The 26,124-nt window shown below is 45.1% G+C and overlaps 1 protein-coding gene and 1 long non-coding RNA gene across 3 annotated transcripts; both read right to left on the bottom strand.

The window, feature by feature from the left end:
* Positions 1-2,499: 2,499 nt before the first annotated feature.
* LOC129736988 (uncharacterized) lies at positions 2,500-22,206 on the bottom strand. 2 transcript variants are annotated; one of them, XR_008734261.1, is made up of 6 exons: positions 21,897-22,206; positions 18,564-18,661; positions 13,052-13,569; positions 8,193-8,352; positions 5,111-5,186; positions 2,500-3,930 (listed from the first exon to the last, which is right to left on the bottom strand). It is a non-coding gene; the product is annotated as an uncharacterized LOC129736988 (long non-coding RNA). The 2 variants fall into 2 exon arrangements; XR_008734260.1 differs by lacking the exon at positions 5,111-5,186.
* Positions 22,207-22,214: 8 nt separating this feature from the next.
* LOC129736968 (heat shock factor protein 5-like) lies at positions 22,215-25,670 on the bottom strand (the record flags this gene model as incomplete). Its single annotated transcript, XM_055722593.1, has 2 exons — positions 22,215-22,261; positions 24,998-25,670. Coding segments are annotated over 2 exons (720 nt in total), but the record flags the coding sequence as incomplete, so codon positions are not given.
* Between the last annotated feature and the right edge of the window lie 454 nt (positions 25,671-26,124).

Consider the following 26,124-nt stretch of genomic DNA (forward strand, 5'->3'; position numbering starts at 1 on the left):
GGAGACCTGAACTTCTGCTTTGCCTAACAGCTAAATTACACTTTGTATAGAAAACTGATCACGTGGTACCTTTGGTGGCAAGTTGTATAGATCTGTGACCCAATGAATTCAGAGCTGCTCTCCCAAAGCTCTGAAGTCTACCAGCCTTACGGTTACAGAGTCCCTACAGGGATGCACACACTCCAGCTGGGTTCTGCGCTCTCTCCTGAACTATGAGCAAGGAGGAGGAGGAACTGAGCGTAGGGCTTCTCATCTCTTCCCCTTTCATGCAGCACAAGGCACTCCAGAAGCAGCCACGGCCTCACCGAGCCTCCTGGCCAAAAGACTTCGATCTTGAGGGCAAAGGCTGAAGAGTGCATGAAAGTGAGAGAGACACAGGGGCAAGCACTCGTCCCACCTTGCAACATCACTTGTTGGCATCTTCTCATCTGATCCCAGGCTGCAAAGGGTCGCAGCTCCACTTGTGAATTACTGGGTACCCTTACAGCGGTATTATCAAGTAAGGAACAACGTTAGAGTAGCAAAAAGACACGGCTCTGCCCTCGGCTGGGGAGGCACACTGGGACAGCCTCCAGCGCCAGACCGTTTTTAGCAAAAGCAATCACAAATACAGTTAACTTCTTAGCTGACTTGTCTACAAAGAGGGAAAGGCTCCATACGATAAGCAGCACCCATTATTACTCTGCTGCAGAATTTAGTTCTTCCAGAAGTAATACACTCTGTTTTGCCAGCATCTAACAGCAAACCATATAACACGAAGATGCAGAGTTAAGGTACCTGTAAATGCACTGGTTTTGTTTCCCGGCTTTTGTGCTTCCCAGGGCTGTCCTTTGTTGTGCAGCTCTGATATTTTCCAATTTTTTTATATTTGGATATAGTAATTGCTAACACAGAGTCTAAGGCTAGCAATCATAACATCTATTTACAACACGCACACTGGCTGTGTGCACCTATTCCACCAGCCTCCCGTTTGCTTCAAACATGTCAGTCTCCCTGAGGACACGTTCAATGAGAAACCACCCCCCACCCTGCAAAGCCCTGCTTTACTTGCTGCCGAGCCTCCTGCATCCCCCTGGGCAGATTACTTTTGGAAGGCTGGCCAGGGAATATTTACCAGCTATGGAATCAACAAAGTTCAGCCACATGCCAACATTTCATGCTGTTACCTAAACGGTGTCAGAACTCTCAGAACTCCATCAAAACAGAACTGGTTTGCACTTTGGTATTAAAAGTTATGTCCAGGCCTGAACACCTCGTTGAGGGCTGGGCCACACAGCAGGCTCCTCTGGGCAAAGATTTCTTTTCTAAGCAGCCATTACGCAAGTACCAATCTGTGAAAAAAATCTGAAACTCAAAGAGAGAGAACCTTGATTTGACATAGTGCTCTTGCTGCATGTTCCATAGAAGGGAAGTCACCCACATCTTTAGATCTAACGGAAAGTAGGAAAGAAGCACCAAGTGCAAGGTTCTGCATGTGGGCTGGGGCAACACCAAGCACAAGCACAGGCTGGGCAGAGAACGGATGGAGAGCAGCCCTGAGGAGAAGGACTGTGGGGTGTTGGTGGATGAGAAGCTCAACTTGGCCCAGCAACGTGTGCTTGCAGCCCGGGAAGCCCAGGGCCGGGGCGGGTGGAAACTGGGCTGTAAATCCTGGGCCAGAGTTATTTCCTGCAGCTTAAGAAAACTGCGTGGGTCTGGTGATGTCTGGTCGCTGTTTTTAAACCCACACCCCCCCCAGTCGGTATTTCTAATAACAAAGGGTTAAAAGCCAGCAGGCAGTCCCCACGGTGGCGCGCAGGCAGCAGGCAGGCAGGTGCCAGCGGAGCCCAGAGCCCCCAGCAGCATCAAGGGCAGCACCCACCGCCGCAGGCAGCGCGGCCGAGCAGAGCGGAGTGTCCGCAGCAGCGCGAGCCCCGCGCACCGCCCCCCCGCGGGGCGCCCCCCCTCGCTGCCGCAGCCGCCCCGCAGGAACTGGGACGGGGTGCAAAGGAAGAGCGGCCGCCGGCCTGGGAACTGCTCCGCCGGGCAGCGGCCGCTGGGTGATACACGTGTCAGCGAGAACCGCTGGAACAGGAAGCAGCTGTTTCTTCCAGCTGTGACACACTCACCCCTGGTCATCGAGAACACGGAGAGAACACCGATGCGACACCCGTTGCCGTGCCAAAGCTCCATTTCTTGCAACATCGCTACACGTCTGACAAGGGAAGCCAGCTGGCAGCTGCTGCACATCTGTCACCGCCAGAAAGCACCCCCGCTTCCAAGGGGCGTCCACCAGCAGACGGAGATCTAGGAAGAAAAGGGAACGCTGAGTACACAGCAGGGCCCGGGTATGTTTCCCTCGGCAGCGTACAGAGCAACCGCATTTCTGTCAGGCACTACAAAATACGCTTCCAACGGCAGACTAGAACCTGATCACCTGAGGCCGACCCTGCCTGGGCAGGGGTACAACAGGGCACACATGGGAAACCACATCCCACCCTGCTCCCGGTAACAAGACTATCGGTAAAAACACCTTTATTACAGAAGGTGCTACTTATTTAAAATACCTTATTACAAAACATCTTATTACAAAAGTTATTTTTAAAAAAGTAGTATCTTGTTACAAACCATCTTATTACAGAAGTTACTACTGGTTAAGAAAGATCTTATTACAGAAGCTGTAAGGAAAGGTTTCGCCTCAGTTCATCTTACTGCCCGGTGCTCCCTTAGCACATCCCGGCCACAGCTGGGAGCTACACAAGCCGAGGCGGTCCTGACAGCTTCTCTGCTCCCTTCTCGTGCGTTTTGCTCAGGGCTGGCTCGTATGAACACGCATGAAGCCATTACATGGATGGTTTAGGTGCTCTTCCACATGGATCTCCTGAACACCACAAGTAGAGGATGTGCCCCCTTTATCCTTCAAACAGTATTTTAACATGAACACAAATGTATAGCTATTAAAAACTTAAGATCTGCTATCAACATAAGTACAATCTTCCTCTAAAAGTTTAAAAAATATTTTCAAGACATAATTAGAACAGAGTACTAGAATAATAAATAACTTATCATTACAGATACCATTAGCATCAAAAGGAAATTATTAAACCAGAAGAATTCCCCAGGAACGTAAAAGATCAGCAGCTGTGACATACATACACTTGCTGGTGAAACAGAGAGCTGGTTCAGGAAGGAAGAAGGTTTCCTGGTTAATCACTTAGAAAATTAGCTCATCTTTCCTTTAGCTGCTCTCCTGAAATCTCAGACCCATTCAGACCCAGAATCTTGCGACTTTCCAATGCTTTTGTTTCATACACGATCCCCAGTAAAGGGCCACGGTACGACTGCAAGCAAAGACAGCGAGAGCACCAACCACCACCTATGCCGAGCATACTGTAGCTCCCAACAACGTTAAATAGATAAATAAATAAGTGAAACAGATTCCTAACAGAGCACTAAAACCCATCTGCTTCCCAGTAAGGATGTCTCAAGAAAGTGTTTAAGGGTTCCTGTAAAGTTCAGACTTTCCAAATCTAAAGAATACAAACAGCTAAGGAATTACTTCATATTAATTACTCTGACCACTCGGTGCTTTATAACTTGACAGGTAGAAAATGTAATGAAAGAGGCCTACTGAACAATACCCTACCAAGTTAAAAAGAAAGCAAAAAATAGAGTGGTGTGGGGCTGGTTTTTTTGCTGGTTTTTTGTTGTTTTGTTTGGGGCTTTTTTGTGTGTGGTCTTTGGTGTTTTGTTGGGGTTTGTTGTTTTTTTTTTAAACACAGCTGAAATGATCCAAAGTGGCTGTTGTGGGCAAAGCTCCACGGCTGCTGGAGTCTGACAGGGGAATCCAGCTGGCAGCTGCTGCACATTTGTCACCCACTTCTCACTCTCTTATTTCATCCTCCAGAAAGCACCCCCGCTTCCGAGGTACATCCACCGGTAGACGGAGATCTAGGAAGAAAAGGGAATACCGAGTACGTATCAGTGCTTGGATATGTTTCCCTTGGCAGCATACAGAGCAATTGCATTTCTATCAGGTACTATAAAATATGCTTTCAATGTCAGACTATAACCTGATCACCTGAGGCCTACTGTTTAAAGAAACAGGAATTCTTCCAATTTTTCAAAAATTTAAATATAAAACCCCAAAGCAGATTATAAGAAAAGTGCTCCCCTTCTTCAGTATGTATTATTTAGAAATGCCTTTGCCACCATGGATACCAAAAGCCAAACATTAATTACTATAAGCCCCTGGCAGTATCTACAGAAAGGCCTGACCTGCTTGTGCCATATCCCTTTGTTTACCCAGAAAAGGCACAACTGCCTCAAAGCACACCACAGCCAGCACCAGGATCCCAGAAAAAAACTCGTGGCGTCACAGAGAGGACAGACAAGAGGCTCCTTTTTTGACAGTTACCTCGATCCACAGCAACACAGAGATACTTCCCACGTATGGCCAGATCTTGCAGGTCAAGAAAGTGAACAAGTACCCCGATAAAGTCACAACAGCGCTACCACTGCAAACATCACCCACAAGAAATTTAACCTCTAAACAAACACATTCACATCTTCCAGCCTCTGTTCGTTCTCTGTACTACAAAGTTCCTGCCCAATAGGCACCACTTTTGCACTTTCTGACACCTGTCTCCTGCCAAAGCAGACTCTGTTGGGAACACATCTTGAAAACGCATAGGGATGGAGAAATGAGGGGGCTTGTAACAATGCACCTCTAAATTATGGCAAGTTAAGACACAGGGTATGACACCCACTCATCCCAAAGAGCAGACTGCCAGGACAGGCAATTTGAAATGCCTTCAATGAATATATAATGACGTCAAGGTAATGGCAACTGAGCTGGAGCAAGCAGCTGCCACTCGGACTCCCGAGAGCAACTTCGCTTTGGGCTTCACACAGATGTTCAAGAGCTCAGGGCCAGGCCTGTCCCCACATTAACTCTTAACACCTTTGTAGGAAGAGATCTCACTGTGACCGGATAGGAAAACTAAATGAACATTAACAGTATTTTTGGCTGGAAGGTGCAGGAAACAGTTCAAGGGAACAGATGACAGCATGGGAGACCTTGCCTGAATGAAGATTTGCCCTTAGCAATTGCACCTAGAAATCTATTTACCTTGGAGGGAATGAGAGAGAACACACAGTGACACAACTGCAGCGGCATGGGAGTGGGTGGTAAATGTCTAGGGCACCTTGCAGCATAAAAAAGAAAAAAAGTCAGAGAAAGTCATCAGATTATTTGCAGGACTAGACGACTCACAGAAAATATATGGTCAGCCATCGAGAAAGAAAGATTTTTTGCTTAATGTCTCAGCATCAGCTTAAATGCTTCAATCCACAAGTAACAAATTCCCCCTGCTCCATTCTGAGATGCCTATTTCCAGAAAGACGGGCTGCAAACAAAAATTCCTCCCATCAGAATCTGGTCCTTCTCCCGTGCTCTTTTAGAAGAGGAAGCACAAGCCACAGATATTAGGTCCAGTATAGCTGTGCTCACTAGCTGAGTGTGCCTGTGGAGCACAATGCAGAGGAGATGGGGAAGGAGACTCAAAGTATTTACAGAGTTCCTCTTAATCCTTTGTGAAGTCCAAAAGGACTCCTGTTACAAGTGTGTATGCTGCCAACAAAAGCGGACAGATTTATTTCAAAACTCCCATTTTAACAGACAAACTCAGCTAGAAAGTAGTGGGAAAAGCAGACGCATCATCAGCACCTTCAAATCTATGTCCTAAGAGTGAGCTTGGGGCTGAAAAAAAGCAGTCCCTGAAAGGTGACCTATTCCTTGCACCTCCGTGTGATAAACATGGCAGGAGCTAGAGCACCATACCCATCGCCTCTCAAGAAAAAGAGTGGGAAGGGAACAGATGGCACAGCCTGTAATCATTTGCAATGATGTATCTTAGCGCCGAGTTAAGTTCTGCACCCTTTGTAGCAGACTCTGGCTCCCGGGAGGACTCAGAAGTAGTTGAAGAGGAGGGTTCTTCACCCGCTGTGTAGTTAATCTGCATTAATGACATTAACTTACAAAAACCACAGTGGATGCTAAATGTTTGCACAGCTTCAAAAAGGGACTCTAAAAATCAACTGAAGGTTACTGAGGCCTTTTCTGCTTAATGGTACAGAAATGCCGAAGACACTGTTGGAGACAGGACAATGAACTAGAGACACCTTTCATCTAGATTCTGCTGGGCAGAATGTTCTTAAAACTGGTAAACTAGAATTTAGCTGAGAAGGCTGGTTAAATACATTGGTTTTCCATTTGAAGGAAGCAGATAACCCATCTCAGTGATTTATGGTGCTGCAGAGATGGGCTGGCAGCTACGGAGGGAAACCCTGGGGACGATGTTTTAGGGAAAGGACGCTTGTCTTTTCTTGCTACAGAACAGCTGTGAAATGCAAAGAAGTCCAGTCCACTCTTTGGAGGGAAGCAATGCCTTCTCCACAAAGGCGCGTTTGATTCTTGGTGCGTTTTTACAGATTAACAGCTCGGGTTGGGCTCAGAGCTGCTCCCAGTCACTGAAATGTACCACATTATATTGGCTCTCGCTGTGTGGTATCTAGAACTTGGTGTCACCACGTAACAAAGAAAAGTGATGTTAAAGAAAAGTGACATTAACATAGAAAAAAACAGCCTACTGAAATAGATGGAAGAAGAGCCTTTTTCACAGCAGGGTGCATGTATCAAAGTGCAGGCTCAGAAAACTTGCAAAGGAGTGCCCAAAGGAAAACAGGAAAACAGAGAGGACTCCATCACACTCAGAGGGCAAGTTGCCAAGAAACACCTGGAAATCATCGTGATGCATTTTAGCACAGAGAGATTAAAAAAGAAGTTGTTTCCAGAGTCTCACAGAGGACAGGAGGTGCTGACAGACAAAGGTGTAGTCAGAGCAGCAGAAGTCAGCTTGCACTTGAGCCTGCCTGCTTCAGGCTTACAGCTGACATGCAGCCGACAGGCTATGCCAGCTTGGAGGCTTCTATCATGCACCCAACTGACTTTGGGCTAGCTTGAGCCTGATCACGTTTGGCTCAGGTGTGCTGTCTATCTCTACCCTTAACACGCACACCAAGCCCCAAAGGTACAACAGTGGAAATGCAGACCTGGATGACCGTCACATTTCCCAGAGAGTAGACTATGCCAATCGTTGCTAATAAGCGTTAGCACAACAGTGTTTCATCCCTGTGGAACAATCCCATGGGAATGCTTTCCAACATGTTCCTGTACATAACTTTACAACTGGCACGTTAAGCAAATGTTTTGCTTCAGATATGAAAGCTGAGAAGGTTGCTAGTTATCTGTGATACCAGGAAGTAATTGAACAAGAACTCTCGATTATGTGTTTTAAACAAAAGCTTGTCTTTTTTCAAGGTGGCATCCCACCTTTTTTCTCAGCTTCCTGACAGAAAGACTTTATTCCTTACTTAAATGTTTGAAACTGATGGGCATTATGAGCTGAACTATTAACTAGCATCATGATCTGGAATCTAGAAACCACCCTTTGAAGTGAGCAACAGCTCTTCAAACCCCACCATCGGCTCTTTGATGAACAGCTGTGAGGGAAACAGCTTCTTAGAGACTTGCAGGCTGAACCAAATTCCCCTCTAGAATGGATCCCAAGTACTTTTTGTGTCCTCTTACGTCTCTCTAATCTGTGGACATTTAGGTTTTCCCTTCAGTTACTAGATTTGTGAAGTTTTTAGCCTCAGATACTCTGTGGCTTGTTTTTCTCATGTGCTTCAGGACACTACCAGACTGGTACAATGTGTTCAGTGATCTGAGACAAAGAGTTCAGACTTCTACACTAGCTTCATCAGTTTGGTGGGTTTTGCCCCTGGAACTTCCATAGTTACCTCATTACTCAGTGTTTCCTTCACAGCACTGTCGCCCTCCAGCGAACACGTCTATGGACTTAATCTCAATATTGTGACATCCAGGTTTCTGGCACAACTCCCAGAACTTCAAGTTTTATTTACTTACATAATTTATACCCTTGCCCACATCAGAGTAATTAGCATACATGTCTCTATTGAAGTGTGTTGATAAGTACACTAAGAGGTTGTACAAGTTTAGTATTTTAACGGAAGGAACAATGAAGTACTCACACGGCAGACAACAATTCTTCTACTCTCCCCTTTCTGTAATAGTTAGTTTCAGAGTAGCTGTCACCGTAATCTCTGAGAAAACGTAGAATCTTTCTTACCGAGAGAGTTGCCTGTGTCTGAACTGCGTCTTTTCCAGGAGAAAGATTTTACAGATGAATCTGTCTGTTCTACAGATTCGTTCACAGGCTCAGCTCCTGAAGTGAATTGTCTCTCTTCTGTCTCCGATGTCCTGGATTCACTTTTAACACTAGTATTCTCCTTAAAAAAACACAACACAACACCAAAAGAAATAAAACCAAAGATCACTCAATGTTATCTTATAATAAAACTAATATAAAACCAATAAAACAAAATAAAAGCTATTCTTCTCCACTCCAAAAGGGCATCTAACAGGTGGTGAACACTGCCTAGACAGTTGACATAGTAAGTGTTTTTAACTCAGAAGTAAGGTTGCTAAATTGAAACAACCTCTTACAAAACATCATATTAAGCAAAATATGAGATCAGAAAACTAGAATACACAAAGTTAGGGTACATGTCCCCACAGTCTGAACTTTTCCCTCAGTTATTAAAATAGCTAGAAGAAATAAGCTAGAAGAAATACAGGTGCACTCATTCTTACCAGCACGTGTAATAATAACGACAGATCTAGCTCAACTTGACAGAGCTGTGTGATGCAGAACCACACGTGAACCACACATTTCTGGTTGGGAATCTCACCCCACCCCACACAGTCGTTAAGACGTTAAGTTACAACGTGTTGCTTGCTTTTTAGAGCCCTCTGCTGCTGCTCTACATGTATTTTGCAGGCAACCATTTGGCAAACTGGTACATTTCCATGATCATGTGGCAAAAACCTGTAGCTTAAAAAAAAAAAAAAAAAAAGACCCGGACGACCAAGTTCTGTTTCATTTTCACTGAGGCAGTACAGGCCCAAAGTTAAGCACCTGGAATCTACCTTTAGACAGAAAAATTTTCACAGTATCACCTGTTCTAGAATAGTCATCTCTTCTGCAAATATCTTATACATCAATAACCTAAAGATGAATGACTGCTCAGAGCCTGCAATGTTTCCTTCTATTAAGGGGAAAAAAAGCTTTTGAAAACCATTATGTGTGAGTTTACAGAAGACAAGAGGTCACACCTGGTAATAAGATAGTCTTTCCAAAAATCATGCTCACCACCTTGAGTCTGTCATTACTCAATGTTGAGTATATAACAGGCTATGTGTATACGTATCAATAGAAACACACATACATTGCTTGACAAAGTTGTATAATAACATTCAAAAAGGCCTGTGCAAATACAGTAATGGAGTACTCCAGGGAGAACTAGTTCCCTCCCACACACCTCCTGCACTTGCTGGATACCCATTTGACTCAGTTTTTCCTCTTTGAAATGTGCTGTCTGGATGTATTGCTTTAGTACTGTTAACAAGGCCACGTGAAAAACACGTGGCTAGCAGTGCCTTTTGTCTGATGTCTGAACCACAACTCCTTCCCAGGCACAAAAACAAAGAAGGCAGGCAGGCTGTAGGTCACTACCTTCACCAGCTAGAATCCAAGTCTCACGAGTGATGATGACTTCTCTATTCCTGGTGACATTTCCATAATAGCAAGTTCTAGAAAAATCAGTGAGCAGCCTTCATCAAGTAGTGAGAGAAGGGAAGATTTCTCAGGTAAGCATTCTAAACCGGATATTCCACCGGACAACTGCTCTAGAAACAATTCTGCAAACTTCATTATTTAAAAAGAAGAGACTAATGAAAAGCAATACCAGGCAGGGGATGTAGATACCAAATTGCAGTGTTTGATAAAGAAAAAACAAGTAACATGCATATTGGGATAACCATTATCAAGAAACTGTTACTAGCACACGTGGTGAAAGTAGTCTAGACACTCTAACTAGCAGTTCTGCAAAGGACCTGGGGATGCTGCAGTGCCCAGTAAGGCTAACGACACCTTGGGCTACACCGGGACGAGCGTGGCCAGCAAACTGAGGAAATTTCATTCCCCCTCACTGGTGAACCTGTACTTCCAATGCTGTGTCCAATTTTAACCCTTACAGCTGCGTGTGTGGAAACTGAAGAGCAGTCATACTGCACAGCACCCCTTTCAGATTTCTTTTTATCACTGTGTTTATAGAATCTTACACACCAACTCTTCAGTAATCTAATGTAATAGGTAATAATACCATTTTCATCCTAACAGCATCAGCCTAGCCCACACAAGTCTGGTTCCCAAGCTATCCCTTTTTTTTATTGTTCGGTCTTTTAAGCGAACATGTTTCTGACCATGGATTCACCGCACCTGTGGACAGACCCTCCACTCAGGTCTAATACTTCTGCAACTTCAGAGTCCAAAACATTGTTTGGCAGAGAATCAAGCAAAGCTACCAAAGCTGACAGACGTGAAAGTTTTGCCTTTTCACTTCAGTTACTGAAAAACGCCAAAACTGCTGCATCTCACTACTTACACGACTTACGAGACACTGACTGGACTATACCTATACCCAGCTGGAACCATGATGGGAAGCTGAGGTACTAAAATTAGCAACTCGCATGAACGGGGTTTGCTGGATTCACCTTCCCCAAAGAAAGCAAGCGTTTCAGCCTTCACATAGGTATGCTGCCAAGGAGACTGAACGAAATCAGAGGCAAATTCCTCTTGATCAAGCATTACAGAAATGTTCTATTTCCACTTTAAGAAGAAAATAAAACATTTCTTAGGAGTAGGAGTGGAATAAGAGGTGCCCATAGAAGGCCAAAGCCTCTAAAAGTCTAGGACAGAAATTCACTGAGGCTGAGAGGACAACGCTGGATCTGAACTGTTGAATGTACTAACTCTTTTCATGTAAAGAGCTGCTCTTTAATTTGCTGTCTTTTAGGAAATCGGGAAAACAGAATAAAGCAGGTTTCTACTAAACTGTTACTTCTACAAGGAAGACAGTTCAAGGCTCAGTGCTGGTCACAAGATAATTAAATGCTGGGAAATACTGTGAACGAAACAGAAAACAAAACAGTACCAGCTTGGTCAAAAGGTCCCGTATGCTAAAACCGACAGTTTCAAGGGCTGACTTCAGTCCACAGAGCAGAAACCCAAGATGAAGTACACAGTATCATCGCAAGTCTTCCGGCTGAAAGTAGCTGGAATGTGTAAGCAGGAATGCCCTGCTCTGTTTGCGCTCCTTGTTCTTGCTCTTCCCTACACATCAGGTTACAGTTGTTGTTTTGAGACTTGACGCTGGGCAAGACAAACCTTTGATCTGACCCAGCAGAGCTGTTCTGATGCTCTTGTATGAACAGTGGAGGAATTTGCTCCCCCTCTGCTTGTGTAGAGAGGAATAGAGCGGTCTTCTGTGCACGCCCACTATTCTGTCATAAGCTTGCTCTAAAACACATGGTACCAACAGCCACTGAAAGCCTGAGTGCTTCCAGATTCAGGGATGAGGAAGAAAACTGTGCTGGAGCCTGATGTGAGGAGTACAGGCACCGAAGCCTCCTCTGGAGAGTTCTGCACCTGCCATGACCCCAGGCTCTGGACAAGTAGGGTGTTAAAGTTAACCTTCCCTCTCCCGACTTTGGGAGGAGGAGACTAGTTGAAGAGTAGTTCTAACAGAAAGAGGGAATCTGTCAAACAAAACGCTGAACAGTCCCTGAATTGCTTTTCAATTGCTCAAAAAATGAGGCCAGTTATTTAACCCGTTACAGTCCAGGACCAACATCAGGATTCTCACAAATATACAAAACCTCCCTCCCAAACAACTACGTGGTTCGTGTGCTTAATTCCCCCAGTTCTTGACAAGGAAGTTCGGGTCACGGACTCCAAAGGCCTTCAACAAGGGACAACCTATCATTCTAAAAATGCAGTTCCAAAATTCTAAAACTGACAACATTTAAAGTGCGGTCAACACTTAATATAATGAGTGGGCACCAATTAAGGAGTGCTGCCAACTCTATGCACTAGCACAGGGATGTGCTCTTCCCTACACGGTACTGAGCAGAAGGTCTAGTCTAGGCTTGAGCTATGCAGAGGCTTGATCAGGATACACACCCCTTTCTAGAAAGATACCCAAGAGGAAGATACTAATCTTTATAACGCTGAAAGCAACAACGGGAGGTTTGCGCCAGCTGATGATTTCCGATCTAGAAACTTCAGTGAAGGCGTCAAGCTACCGACAGAACAATAAGACAGTAGCTTCAATGCACACACAAAAATGAGATTGAGTGCCTACATGCAAGGTAGGTCTCATGCAGCAGAAACAGATGCAGTCAATCTCCTGAGCTTACCTTGTTTTCAAAACAAAACAAAACAAAAAGCAGAGCACGCATTTGCTGCCTTAACAGAGTAACATCTAGAATGCCCCTCACCCCTCATGAGACTTACAATTTTACATACCGGGAAGACCAGGTACAGGTAGACCGAAGTACAATTACAACTTGTTGTACACCACAAAGTATAAACCAATGAAGATGCTTTATACCAGTCAAATGTCAATAAACTATACTTTCCACAGAAAACAGAACTTACAACTATTTATCAGAAACAATCTAACCGTTTATCTAAATTTAAGCAAAAATCTGCCTCCAGCAGCAATTCTCAAAATACTCTTCTTTGTTGGAGATTAAAGATGGTATGTTACAACCTAAAAAAGCATCCACTTCATCACCACGAATACACCTGCACTACGCATGTTTCCCATGCAAATGAGCACCCTAACTTGGCCAACAGGCTGACACATGTCATGCTCATTAACATGGGAAACATGGGATACTTTTTCATTCCGTCTTTTTATATCTTGTTTTACCAAGCAAACCCTTCACTGTACATTAAAAGCTTAATTAAAGAAGCCTTCAGTTCTTAAGCAGGCAAGAATATTGAAAAGCTACCGGTCCAGACCCTAGCATTACTATCAAATATAGTTAGCTCAAGAAAGATGTTGGTTTACCTCCCCTTACCTGCTCTGGACTGAACAATTCTTCCTGAAAAAACATGAGGGAGAACTCAGCTGGGCGGTGATCTGGTTCTTTGCTCCGTTTTTCATCTGCTTCCTGTGTGGTCAGAAGTTCTTGTAGTATTTTAGCAGCAGCAGCAGTTTCTATAGACAGAGTGGGATCGGCAGCACAAAGAATGTCAGAAGGCTGTAATGGAGACAAATTCAGTGCTCCATCTGCTTCCACCAGAAATGATGTGTCTGAAGTTACAGAGTGAGACATTCCAGCTGGCCTTCCTCAGTTGAAGGTGGTGCGTAACTATTAACAGGCGGTGCCTGATTTCCATTAAACTCCAGGATCGAATACTGGCTCTCTACAGGTGCCACTCCCACCTTTTCAGCTTTGCATGATGAATGCACCTCAGCGGCAACCTGAAACGTGGCTTCAAGACTGACTTCTGCCTTCTTGTTTTCTTCAGATATATTACATAGCCAGTCAGACGGCATCAGTTCAGCTTCATAAGATGACTGTATTGGAGGATTCTGGAAAAAACAAAATACAGTGAACTTGTGTATCAAAAAATTACCATGACAGGATGTGTATTGATTCTGTTTATCCATTTATCCAAAAGCTTGAAAGATTGTCCGTTATTCTCAGTTTAATAGCAAGTTTAACCAGAAGAAAAAAGAAAAAAGCTACTGCTTTGTCTTGGTTTTCATTAACCACCTTACTCTTGGCACGCTTCCTTTCTTCTATTCATGGTCTATCCTGGAGAGAAGGTTACTTACTAGGAGCTGGTGTATGCCTGCAGATGCATTGTCTGCACACCCTTTGCACCGCAGGTGTTAAATATACCCAAGCATTCAAATCAGAGACTTCTGGTCTTAGTAGGACCTGTGGGGGTACACTAGAACCACCCTCTTCACGTGCCACATACGTAATAGAAAATGAGAGAGAAAATCCACCCGCCTTCAGTTCCTTCTAAAACTCAAGCATTCCTGTTGTTGTAGTATAAAAAAATCAGTATAAACCACATCATTTTTAAGCAAAAGAAAAAGGTCCACATGCTGTAAATGTGCATATGGACAACACAACTTGAGGAACTCACCGCTTCTTAACCAATAATACCATTTTCCTCCTCAAGTGATTGTCCATAGGCACATCTACACAAGGGGTGCCCCCCAGGAACGCCCCAGTCCCAGGATGAGTGGGAGTTCAAATACCGGTGAAAGCAAATACTGCAAAACTGCCCTGCCTGTCACAGCCTCACATCTGGACTCTCCGGTCATGACAATGTCCCACAGAGGCACAACCCAAAGTCTGCATCGATCTGCATAAAAACCCGACAGAATTTCAGGTCAGAAACACTTCTTGTAGAACCTACAGAGACTGCCTTTGCCATCACAGATCAGGTCTGAACACTACTAAAATTTTTCACTGTAATGACATCACAGGACGACAGGACACAATCAGCAATCCAGTGATGATTTTTTTAGTAGCATTCCTATATATCGAATAACCTTTAAAACAGAATGAAGACAATGAAAGAGTTTTTCCAAAGCAGCAAGTCCTACCCAAGTGAAATGATAGATGACATTTTAACAGCCAGTGTCTGTACTGCTACTTCTTCTGGAGGTGACTCAGTCAAAGGACACTAGAAGGGTCATTTCTTCTGACAAATACAAGTCATACAATGATGTTGAACAGAAACTCAGGTCTATTTAAAATACAGCCTTCTTTTGGAAGAGATCCAGTATGAAGGAGTAGTCCTTAGTGCCTGACTATCCTTAGACCTTTTAGCTGAGGTCATGGTTAATGAAAAGCTACTTCCAGAGACGAGTAAATTAGAGAACAGGAAGCTACAGGATCACCTACTAGGAAAGCCGTATCAGATCAAATGCCAGTGAAGGACTTGGTCTCTCCCTGATGGAGATACCACAAAGAGATGAGATCCTGTCTCCTGGGTGTGTGAAGTCAAGTCCTAGCGTGGATTCGTGTAGATGTGCCAGTTTGCAGATAGCCACAAACTGTGGAGGGTGGGGGGAAACGGAGGGGGAAATAAAACCTGGAATTTGAGAAATTTAGGTTTAGTTAAGCAAAATCTTTTCATTAAAGGCTAAGCCACCTTTATGTTTTTATGAGATAGGTTCAAACATTATTCCTCTCATTTGATTTTTTTTTCAGTTCTATTTTTTTAAAATGTTAATAAGGTGTTTCATTTCTGTTGCATTGCTTGTTTAGTGTCATAAGTAGTCAGGATTCTAAGTAAGATCTGGATTACCAAACCATCCAGGAATAAGATCATCCCTGCCAAAAACCAACCAACCAACCCACCCATACTGAAGCTTTTTCTGCCCCTTCTTAGGGGACCTCAGCTTGAAGCTGTTATAGCACATATTGTCCTCTTGGATGCACTACAGGATCTCGTGTGTATTTCCAACAGGAGAAAGGGGCCACACAAAGCTACAATTTAAATCCTTTTAGTTCACCTGGAGAAGGATGGGGGAGGCAGCAATGAAACAAGGAAAACCGATAAAAGATTGAGAAGTCAGGGCCTGAAAGACTAATAGCTTGCTGGTCATTCAAGCTCAAGAGGAAAAATGGTCTAACTTAGCAGAAGTGGTGAAAGAGAAGACGGGCATTTCACTTACAAGATTAGCGTAGCGTGTGCAGGAATTAAAGCACAACCACACCTTTTCAGGGACCGCTAGGACTACACAAATCTGGCTTGAGTGCTTGGGCAATCGGAATTAGTTCAGACTTGATTTCTTTTTGAAATAACATGGCTGATTATCATTCCTTATTACAAATAAAAGCAAACTACTTAGGACTGCTTTTAAGGTCAGAAAGTTGTTCTTTTTTCTTGCACGTTTATTTCTTCCATTTCCCGTTACCTCTTGCTTCAGTTCCACAAGGAAATACCGACAGCTTAATAACCACGGTAATAGCAATAATCAAACGGCAGGGCTGCTATTAAAAAAAAAACAAAACGAGGTGGGGGCAGGGAAAAAAAAAAAAAAAAAATCGCTGAAATCCCATATGTAGCCTCAGTTCACATCTATGATAAAGCAGCGGGGAAGTATTGAGCTAATGGTTGTGAGCTGCCAGCACTGCTGTTGCAGAAGATAGCAGGAGGTCTCTCAAAAGACTCATTCCTACCCAAGGATACTGATTCATCACACTAATCCAAACCCCACTTAAGAGAACCCAAATGAAAAAATGGGTAAGAAGTTGTACCTGAGCTCCCTGTTTTGTAACCAACCGTGATGAGAGTGTAATACAAACCTCTGAAACCCCGATTTCAGAAACCTGGTGAGATACACCATCATCAGCCACCATGTCTGGGTATAACCACCTATGTCCCCTTGCCATTCCATGCAGTAATTCTCTGTAGCTTTTCCTGGAGAGCAAACTGCAGCCAACCAACCAGTTAGTTACCGGCCTGGTCTGCCCATGTTCCAGGCAGGGTCACCTAACACTTTCAGCAGCTCAGGTGCGTACTGTACAAGCCCAGCAGCTGGCCCCCAAGACCCAGAAACTCCACCTGTCTTAAATCTCTCCTAAACTTAAAAGTGATGCTCTCTGCAAGACCCAGTAAGAACAGCACAAGGTTAGGCTTCCTTGTCCAAGAGTGCCCGCTTTTCCTTCTGAGACCACAAAGCACCGTCTGGATCCAACAGAAACGGGGCTGGTAACCAGCTTGCTGACTACTAGTGTGCCGATACGGTTCGCTGTCTTCGGGACTGGTCCAGCAGTTTCGTATAGGCTTTGCCACTCCTACCTAGCAGCACACAGCGTGACCAAACAGCCTAAAACACCCCGCAAACCACACTTCAACAGCATCGCACTGAATTCCTGCAACTGGTAGAAGGTATCGAGTGGAACGATAGGAAATATACCATGCAATAGTTCTATTTTTTGTGAAGAACAATAAAAATGCTTAGTCAGCCAGGGCTGATAAATTTTACCGCTTTTGAGGATTTGTGCAAGTGGTTACTGATGGATGATCAGTACACCAGCCGGGCAGGATGCTCAGTACTGCAGCTTGCCACATCGCCCAGCAGAAGTTTGGGGAAGTATATGCCCCAGAACACACAAAAGGCAAACTGATTATTCCCCACAGCTCAGCAAGAACCGCAGGCAAACTGCTGTCTTCTGTACCACCTGCACAGCCTGTCACCACGTTCCAGGAGAAATGACCTAGGCTATGCTAAGACTCGGAAATCTCAAGAAGTCCCGTTGATCCACGCGGTACGATAGCTGTGTTACCCTGCTCAGAGACAGCCGGTTACTGACCTGGTGGAACTGATACAGGGCACTGCTTGCCTTTGGCCTTCTGTCTGCCCAGATGCTTGGCAGCTTTTTGCTGGGGGTTTCCAGGAAACAAAGCAACCACTAGCAAGTGGCCTAAAGCTCTTCTGACTCCACACACTGCCCATGGACTCGCTTCTCCAAACAACTGATTTTTACTAGACCCTTCGGACACTGTATATTATCCTTCAATCTAGCCACAACACCACCTCTGACAACTCCTTTGGAATGATTTACTATCCCATGGATCTCGGCCTTCCGAGATAAGCTATTTAATTGTGACTGCCCATCGCTCAGATGGATCCTCATGTCCTGGATGAAAAAAGCAGCTCACAATGAAAGTGAGAGGACAAAGATGCACTGTGCGAAAAATAAATACTACAATATCGACGGCATGACTGGCTGTTGGCTATTTATAGCCTTACACTAACGTGTTACCCTGGCCATAACCTGCCCATCTTGGATAAGCTTATTTTTTAAAAGAAGTCACGAATAAAAGAGAAAGGTTGATATTTGCAAGACAGGAAACTGGATGATCAAGCTTGGGTAGGTCAACCCTTTTTCAACACGCATAAGCATAACTTGCTTCGCTTGTCCTCTGTGAGGGGGAAAAAAGTATATGCGTTATGCTGTAATAGAAAAGGAAGCTCTTGCATTTTTACTTCAGATCTTCTGATATCTGATAAGCCAGGCCCTCCAAATAAGGCGCAGTTTCCACTAAAATTACATAAAGCATTTACAAGAAGTACTGGAGTTATCTTTAATAAGAGATCTCTGAGGTGGGGCCCATTCCACAAAGTCACCTTAGTTTTCCTCGTTCATCAAATCAAACTCAGGACTGCAGGAAGCTGTCCGGGACAAAGAAGTGGAGCTGCTTCTCAGTATTTTCATAATATTAAAGAATCTCTTTTTGTCCAGGCAAGAACATTCTTCAAATACAAATGCAGGCTCATTAACTAAAAGTGATTCTGGTGAAGTCAAGCAAAAACACTCCACTGATGAGGACACCCACTATGCTGCTACCCTGAAACCTAACCTGAATTACAAAACTACCCGTTTAACATTCAGTGGTTCTTTGAAATAGGTATTTGTAAACCACATCACTTTCACTTCATCAAGCAGATCAGTTTTCAAATTTATATCCTTAATTTCACAAGTGTATAAACCTGCAGTTCATTCATACAATCTCCTTCTCTTTCACCTCCTTTCAGTAGGCTACGCTCACCTGGAGAAAGCTGTCGTGGGTGCACGCTGAAGCAGTAGGACCAGCACAGCCAGCCAGAGGATCTGTGTGGGCTGCTGCTGAACAACTCTGCGGTGTGGCTGCAAGAATTCAAACACAGCTATCAGACTGCCGGAACTTGTGTCTGGTGTGCAGTTCTATTGCTTACTTTGATTAAACATTTCAATAATCACACAGTAAACGACATTCCAGAAATTTATTGTTACCTCCCAAGTCATTTTAAGACCAATTTCTTAACCTTAAAAATATTTAAGATATGTATAGATGTATTAAAAATATATATTGTAAAATTGGTAACACACACACATACATGCAGAAACCTCATAATCAGAGTCTTTTGTGTCTTAGTATCACCTCTCTGATTTGGCTGCTTGAGTTTCTTGTCACAATACACCACAGAAAGCGTATTCACATAGCTGAGCCTAGGTGTTCATACACACTTGTGACCATGTGAATTTTAAGACTTACAAAGAAAATGAATTATCTTAACCAAGAGTGTATCATTCCGAAGAATATCATGACTACTCCTAAACTACCACTCACCAGAAAGGTCTTCATAGGTAAATGAACCCTACAGCCACAGATGCATTCAAAAGGCGCGACTGGACTTGCACTGTCAGGTGGCACCAATAACTAATATTTCTCACATGGTCTCCATGACTGATTTTTCATTATTAGACACTCTCGGATAATAAAGCTTCAATGCATTTCTTTGACGCGATTCTACTACTGTCAAAGGTTTTGCAGATAGTTGAAAGTAAACAGAACTAAATCCTTAAACTAATTATGGTCTAAGGCTAGTGGGGAAAAAAAGACTTAGATGAGCGTATTTTATGTTACTGACTTTTCAATAAGAATCATAATGAAAAACCAGGGAAATCTTTTTGTCACGGAAGTTAACAAACAAGTTTGAATACACACAAAAAGAAATCTTTTGACAAAGTTCTACTTTGATTTCATTTAATGGGACTTCAAAAGTGAAATGAAGAGAGTCAAGAATAAGATTGAACATACATTCTTTAGTTCTCTCACTTACTAAATACATATCTTAAGGTTAACTATCACTTTCCAAACAAACTAATCTTGCTGCTGTGCTTTCATGATGAAGGAAACCAGACTTTTTCATGTGGACATTTGAAGAAACACGCTTTCAGCATTCTGTATGTTATAATATATAGAAGAAAGGATAGCAGAGAGATTAAGAGATACACAGGCACAGAAGTAAAACCGCTGAGACAGTCCTAGAGTGACAGTGAAAATTAAAAGATTTATCATACTCCAGTGAAATGTCACTTACACTCTCAGAAACGCTAATTAATTCACTGGAGGTTTCAAACGCCTCAGATTCCCTAAGTTTCTGTATTTTAGTTTTGATTACACCTTGCAAAATTTGGTATGTTTTCACTGCGTTCTCACACCCACCTCCCACCCGAGAAGATTCTACCTGAGCAACATAGCCAAGTTATCCTTTAAACTTAAAGCAACGAGCGTCATCCAGTGAGAGAGATCTCCATATTCATGTCTAAATCTACGCTGGTCTCCCTCAGCTCCCCTACAGGCAGTACTTCAAAACAGGCACTTCCAGGACACCAGTAATCTTACCCCAAGACAAACTCTAAACCGAGCTACGTGAAATCGCACCCGAGACGCCCCTTTCCTTCCCTTGACTACGGGAGAGGGCTGGGGCCTTAGCTGAGACAGAGACAACTACAATTCATCATGATGAGTTTCAGCCTATGCTCTGTAACCAATAGAAACGCAAAGCGGGGACCACCTCCCACCTTAATTAAGCAAGTATTCTGGATGAGGCTTGGAGCTACCTGGTCTAATAGAAGGTGTCCCTGCCCATGGCAGGGGGGTGGGAACTTGCTGATCTTTAAGGTCCCTTCCAACCCAAACCATTCTATGGCTCTCAGGACACCTGCTCCTGGGAGAAGACTTGATAGTTAGCAGCTGGTAAGGCAGGCTCCACACTCTGGCCACCACAGTAATCTCTGCATAAGGAGCACAAGGCAAGGAGCACGTGGCAGAAGTTGCCTGTCTCTTAAACATTTAAGTGTGTCTACAAGAAATGCCCAGCTCCTCAGAACCCTTCCTTGACAAAAATGACATTACAGAAACTGTTGATTATTGTCCGAAATGTTCTCAGCAGAGGTCTCAGAAGACATGCACAAAAGATGTAATGATTTCACTGTGTAGGATTTCTAAACAGGGATAGATAGCTGTCTTTGTGAAGGTGCGGCTGCCAAAGGAGGAGCAGGCAGAAGGAAAGAATAACAACTGAGCTTTAGTTTGTTCAAGGAAAGAGTCACTGTTCTGAATTTCAGAAGTTTTAGGGAAACTAAAAAAAAACACCACAAACCCACAACAAATACACCACCACTCCCCAGAAAATACCCTATCATGTGATTTTTCCCATTCAAGGTAAGGGCAAGGAAAAGAACAGTAATTTGCTTCAACTCCTCTTCTGAAGAATAAAAACACTTCAGTGAGACTGATTTACTTTGCAATTGAGTGATTAAGTGAGACTGACAATTGTGGCAGAAATAATTTAGAAAAAAGAAAGGAGCCAAGACTTTTGTACTTTCTAGTTTTCAGTGCATAAAAAAATACAACATAAAGAAGCTAAGCAAGAAAAAAAATGTAGATACAAAAATAGTATGAGCAGAATGAAATATTCTACACCAGGAGTCCTCAAACTACGGCCCACGGGCCGGATATGGCCCCCCAGGGTCCTCAATCCAGCCCCCCCTATTTACAGAACACCCACACCACCCCCACCCGCGCCGGGGGTTGGAGGGGGAAACCAAGCAGACGCAGATGACTTCCTGCCATCTAATCCGCGCGCCGGCCCCCTGTTTATAAAGTTTGAGGACCCCTGTTCTGCACAATACTTTTGACTGATCTTTGAGTTTAAAACCTTAACCTGGAAAAACATGAGACCAAGGCCTAGGATACTACTTCTTAACAAGGTCTCAGTGCTTTAATATCATTGTCCAAGTTTTGCTTAATTAAAAAAACAAAAATGAAAGTTAGCCTCACACCGACTAGTATTGGACAAATATTCTTCTCCTCGCCCTTTCACCTCAACAGAAAGGCTATCCAGAAAATCACCAGGGGACACACAAAATCTGGAGGAAGGGCACGAATACCAAACAGAAACTCCTTTTGCTTTAGGTCCATCTTCCTTTTAGACTTGACACTTTCTAATTCTCACTTGAGATATACACATGGCGGAGTATTGTAGAAAAATATTGGAAAGTCTCACTTTAAAATCTATTTTTGAAAAGTAAATGCAGAAATTTTTTTTCATACCTGTTGGATAGCAGGCTTGTGAGTACGGCACTGAAGATGCAGAGCTGCTGCAATTTGCAATGGATGCGGCAACGCTTTGAGTCCCTTGCTGAAGTGGCGGAAGAGAAGCCACAGGCTGGAGGGTGTACGTGGCTCCTGTTGGAAGTGTCTGGAGTACAGGAAACGCAGCCCCTTTATCTGGAAAAGCTGGGGAAGCCCCTTGCCCTGGCAGCAACCCAAGTGGTCCCTGCTGGATCCAAGTGGAAGGGACTGGAGTCGGATCTAATCTTTGTGCTGGTAAAGTGCTGGGGGCTTGGCACGAGGTTGCCATGTAGGGAAAACACCTTGACCGTAAAGTTGATGAAACTGTCCTACAGTCAGCAGTCCTGCAGTGGGTACAAAATAAAGCGAAACAAGTGTTAAGGAAAGGAGTTTTCACAGGCAAAGAAAGGCAATATGAGGAGCCAAGGCTCTACAACATGATTTGGGAAGACTACCTTTGCTCCAGCGTACTTAATCCAGAAAGGAGACTGTACTCTTAGACTCGAGCATGCACTAACTGCTGTGTGGCACACGAGCGAAGCGCCAACCCAGAGGTGTCTGCGTAGCATTCAATCTCCTTAAACTGGCAGTAACGAGTTACCCATATTTAGAAATGTGCTATAAATCAAAATGTGTAGTAACTTACTAAACCAAACAAAAGCAATTTTGAAAATACTGTGTGTTAAATCAGACAATACATTTTAAAAAAGGGACATCATAAAGCAAGATTTGACCAAACTCCACTACTGACAGCTCACAAACAGCTAAGGGAAGGGCAACGTCAAAATCCTCCAATGGACTTTGCAAGTACTTTATGACAAGTCATTTATTTGGTCAAGAAAAAAATTTCAAAGCCAATTTTTTCTCAGCTCAACTAGTTCAGTGCAGACTAAAATATCCCAGTCTTTGCCATTTTGTTATTTCTTAGACAGTCCTTTTATTCTTCTCTATTATTTTATAGTTTCCTCTCTCAGACAGTTACTGTTTCATGAAATGGTATTTGCTTTTATACCATGACAGCTCAATTTCTGTTTTGGTGACTTTGTGGAAACACTGACAGTAACACCGCAAACGCCTGTGCTCATTGATTTCTGCAAGAACTACTGCATTTGTGACTCCCCTGCAGGATTGCATTTAGCCATGAGAATTACAAGTTTCAGGATGGTTCACGTCAATAGGGTTTATCTAGAAGCCAGGCTTTCTCAGACCTGTAGTTTCCAATTCTCACCCAAAAGGACTTTTTTTAAAAATAGCCTCACATTTACCTCTTGCACTCCTCTGATGAAATCAGTAACATACAGTCATTATTCTGCAAGTTCACATTTAACCATTAAGAATCACTAAATAAATACCAGCTGACCCTGAAGATTTGCTAAGACTTAATGTATAGGACCGTTTATTTCCTGTTCAGTACTTTCACCATTTATAAACAGAGAAGGAACAGGGGTATGAAAATTCTTTTGTTTATATTTTACCTTTGGATAGGGACATGAAGATTATCTAGTTCTAACACGTAAACAAGACACCACGGGATGCCAAGTTACCAACCTCCAGTTGCTGTCCAGGAATTGTTCCTGAATGTTTAACACAGCGTTACACCCTGCAAGACACTGGGAACAGACGTGCCCCTAAACAGTCAGTACAGAGCGCACAGTGCATTGTCAGCCTGTCAGAACTTGACTGCATAGAAACCCCAATGTTTTCCTTGTTCTGTCTTTCTAGAAAATGAGACTCCTAGAGCAAAAACTCTGAAACTGCAGCCATAAAAACAGAGGACAAAAAATGAAAGTCATCTCTTTCTCATAATTTCCTTTACCAATGGTCTGCATTACATCAGACAAACCATGTCACTGAAGTCTGCAATGACTCATCTTAGCCTTAACAAGGTTAACATCAAATCATTAGTTTAAATGTTTCCTAGCCTCCCTACTGAAATAAGTTCCATCCCTTCTCAGATGCTTCATTTTGTCTTCTTGGTATTGCACGTGCAGTTCCACACACATCACGGAAAACACCACTTGAATTAGATGACAGTTCCTACCCTGACACAGTAACCAAGAGTATGGGGATACCCTACTCTGCTCTAAAGGCCAGCCGGTGCTGCAGACAGCAGTACCGTCAACTGCTTCTCCCCTTCTCCTGGTCGCACAGTCCTGCCGCTCCTCCTACACCGCACCTTACAGCTCTGCACCCATGGGGTGCATCACTCGGGTCCAACAGCCAGCCAGGCTATTAAAGTCTTCTCCGATCACTGCGCTGAACCAACACGTTGCTGTATCAGCTGCAAGGAAGATGACAGTTAACACGCCACCAAGGGAATGGGAAGCCGGAGTGCTCTTCTGGCAGCAGCCCAAGAGCACTGCAAAGCAAGATATTCACATCTTCCTTACACAGCACCAACTACAAAGCTTTAGGGCCGATACAAAATTTGTGGAATAATCCTGAGGGCTCACACTTGTCTTGGGAAAACTCAGATCCTCTCAAAGAGGGTTAGAAAGAAAGAAAACACGTTCTAGGGCTTTTCAGCAGTATTATTTTCTAATTAGCTCTCACCTACTCATTCAATCAGTTTTAAAAACTACGTAGCTTGTGAATTCTTTTTCAGGAGACAACTGACAAAAATCTTACTACCAGGTCTCGTCTCCTTTGCACAAAACTAACAGGATGCTCTAGTTATCACTTCACATGACTCACTGCTTCACACACATGTACTGACAGCATATTAAGCATCCCTACTGATGGGCATCCTTACTGACGGGCAAGAAGCAGTAACGTTCATCTGGTAGAGCTGTGCCAGCTCCACAGAGATCGAGCAAGGGTGTTCTTAGTGTAGCACGCAATGGAGACTGTACTGTAGTCTACAGGCAACCTGAAATACATGTGAACCATGCTACTCATGCTTACTGGCAGCAGATCTACCTGCATAAACAACAACAGCTTCCCTACACCAGCTGAACTGAGATGCCACCGGCAAGGACAGGTAACCCTTCTCCCTCAGGAGAGCGTTGATTTTCAAATCCCATGCCACCCAGCGCTTCTCAAAAACCCACCAAGGCCCCACATGGCCCACTCTGACTCACCAGGCCTGCTGAGCGTCGAGGGCGGAGGCAGCGGCTGCCCGTTCAGTGGCGTGCCAGGCAAGCGCTGGAAGCGGTTGGGTGGGCGGCTGGTCACATCCAGGCCCGCTGCCATCTTCGCCTTGTTGCCCTTCGTCAGGCGCTTCAGGTGGACGAGGAGGTCGGGGCGGTCGCGGCGAAAGTGGGGGCTGCGGAAGCGATGCAGGGGCCCGGTGCAGTTGCCACCGTTGCCTTGTCCACCCTCTGGGCCCGGCCCAGGCCCGGGCCCCACCACACTGCTCCCCGGCAACATCCCCACCTTGCGGAAGCCATAGAGACTGAGCTGCCGGATGAAGCTGCTGAAGTTCTTGGTCTTGAAGAAACCGGCGGCTGCCGCTGCCCCACGGCCACCCGGCTGCGCGGCGACGGCCGGCCCGGCGCCCAGCAGCTCGCACTCACAGAGCGGCTGGTTGATGACCAGCCCCCGGCCGGAGGCGCCCCAGCGAACGGAGCGGCAGCGCGGGCTGTTGACCAGCCGCCACAGCCTGGCGGGGAAGGTGTCGGCACTGACGGGGACGGGCTGCTGCGACGCGTCCGTGTCGGTAGGTGGCACCAACCGCCGCGCCCTCAACCGCCGCCCGCGCGGCCTCCGCTTCCGTGCCCCGCCTGCGAGGCGCTGCCCGCCGCGCGCGGCCCCCGGCCCTCAGCCCCGCCGCGGCGCTGGTCCGCGCAGCGCCCCGGTCCCTCGGCACGGCACGGCCGCAGCCCGGCCCCCCCTCAGCCCGGCCCCCCCCTCAGCCCCACCTCAGCCCCGCCATCCCCCTCAGCTCCCCCTCAGCCCCGCCATCCCCCTCAGCCCCCCCTCAGCCCCGCCCCCCCCAGCTCCCCCTCAGCCCCGCCATCCCCCTCAGCTCCCCCTCAGCCCCGCCCCCCCCCAGCTCCCCCTCAGCCCCGCCATCCCCCTCAAGCTCCCCCTCAGCCCCGCCATCCCCCTCAAGCTCCCCCTCAGCCCCGCCCCCCCCAGCTCCCCCTCAGCCCCGCCATCCCCCCCAGCTCCCCCTCAGCCCCGCCCCCCCCCAGCTCCCCCTCAGCCCCGCCATCCCCCTCAAGCTCCCCCTCAGCCCCGCCATCCCCCTCAGCTCCCCCCGTCC

Source organism: Falco cherrug, chromosome 10 (genome assembly GCF_023634085.1).
Source record: "Falco cherrug isolate bFalChe1 chromosome 10, bFalChe1.pri, whole genome shotgun sequence".
NCBI classification, from domain to species: Eukaryota; Metazoa; Chordata; class Aves; order Falconiformes; family Falconidae; genus Falco; species Falco cherrug.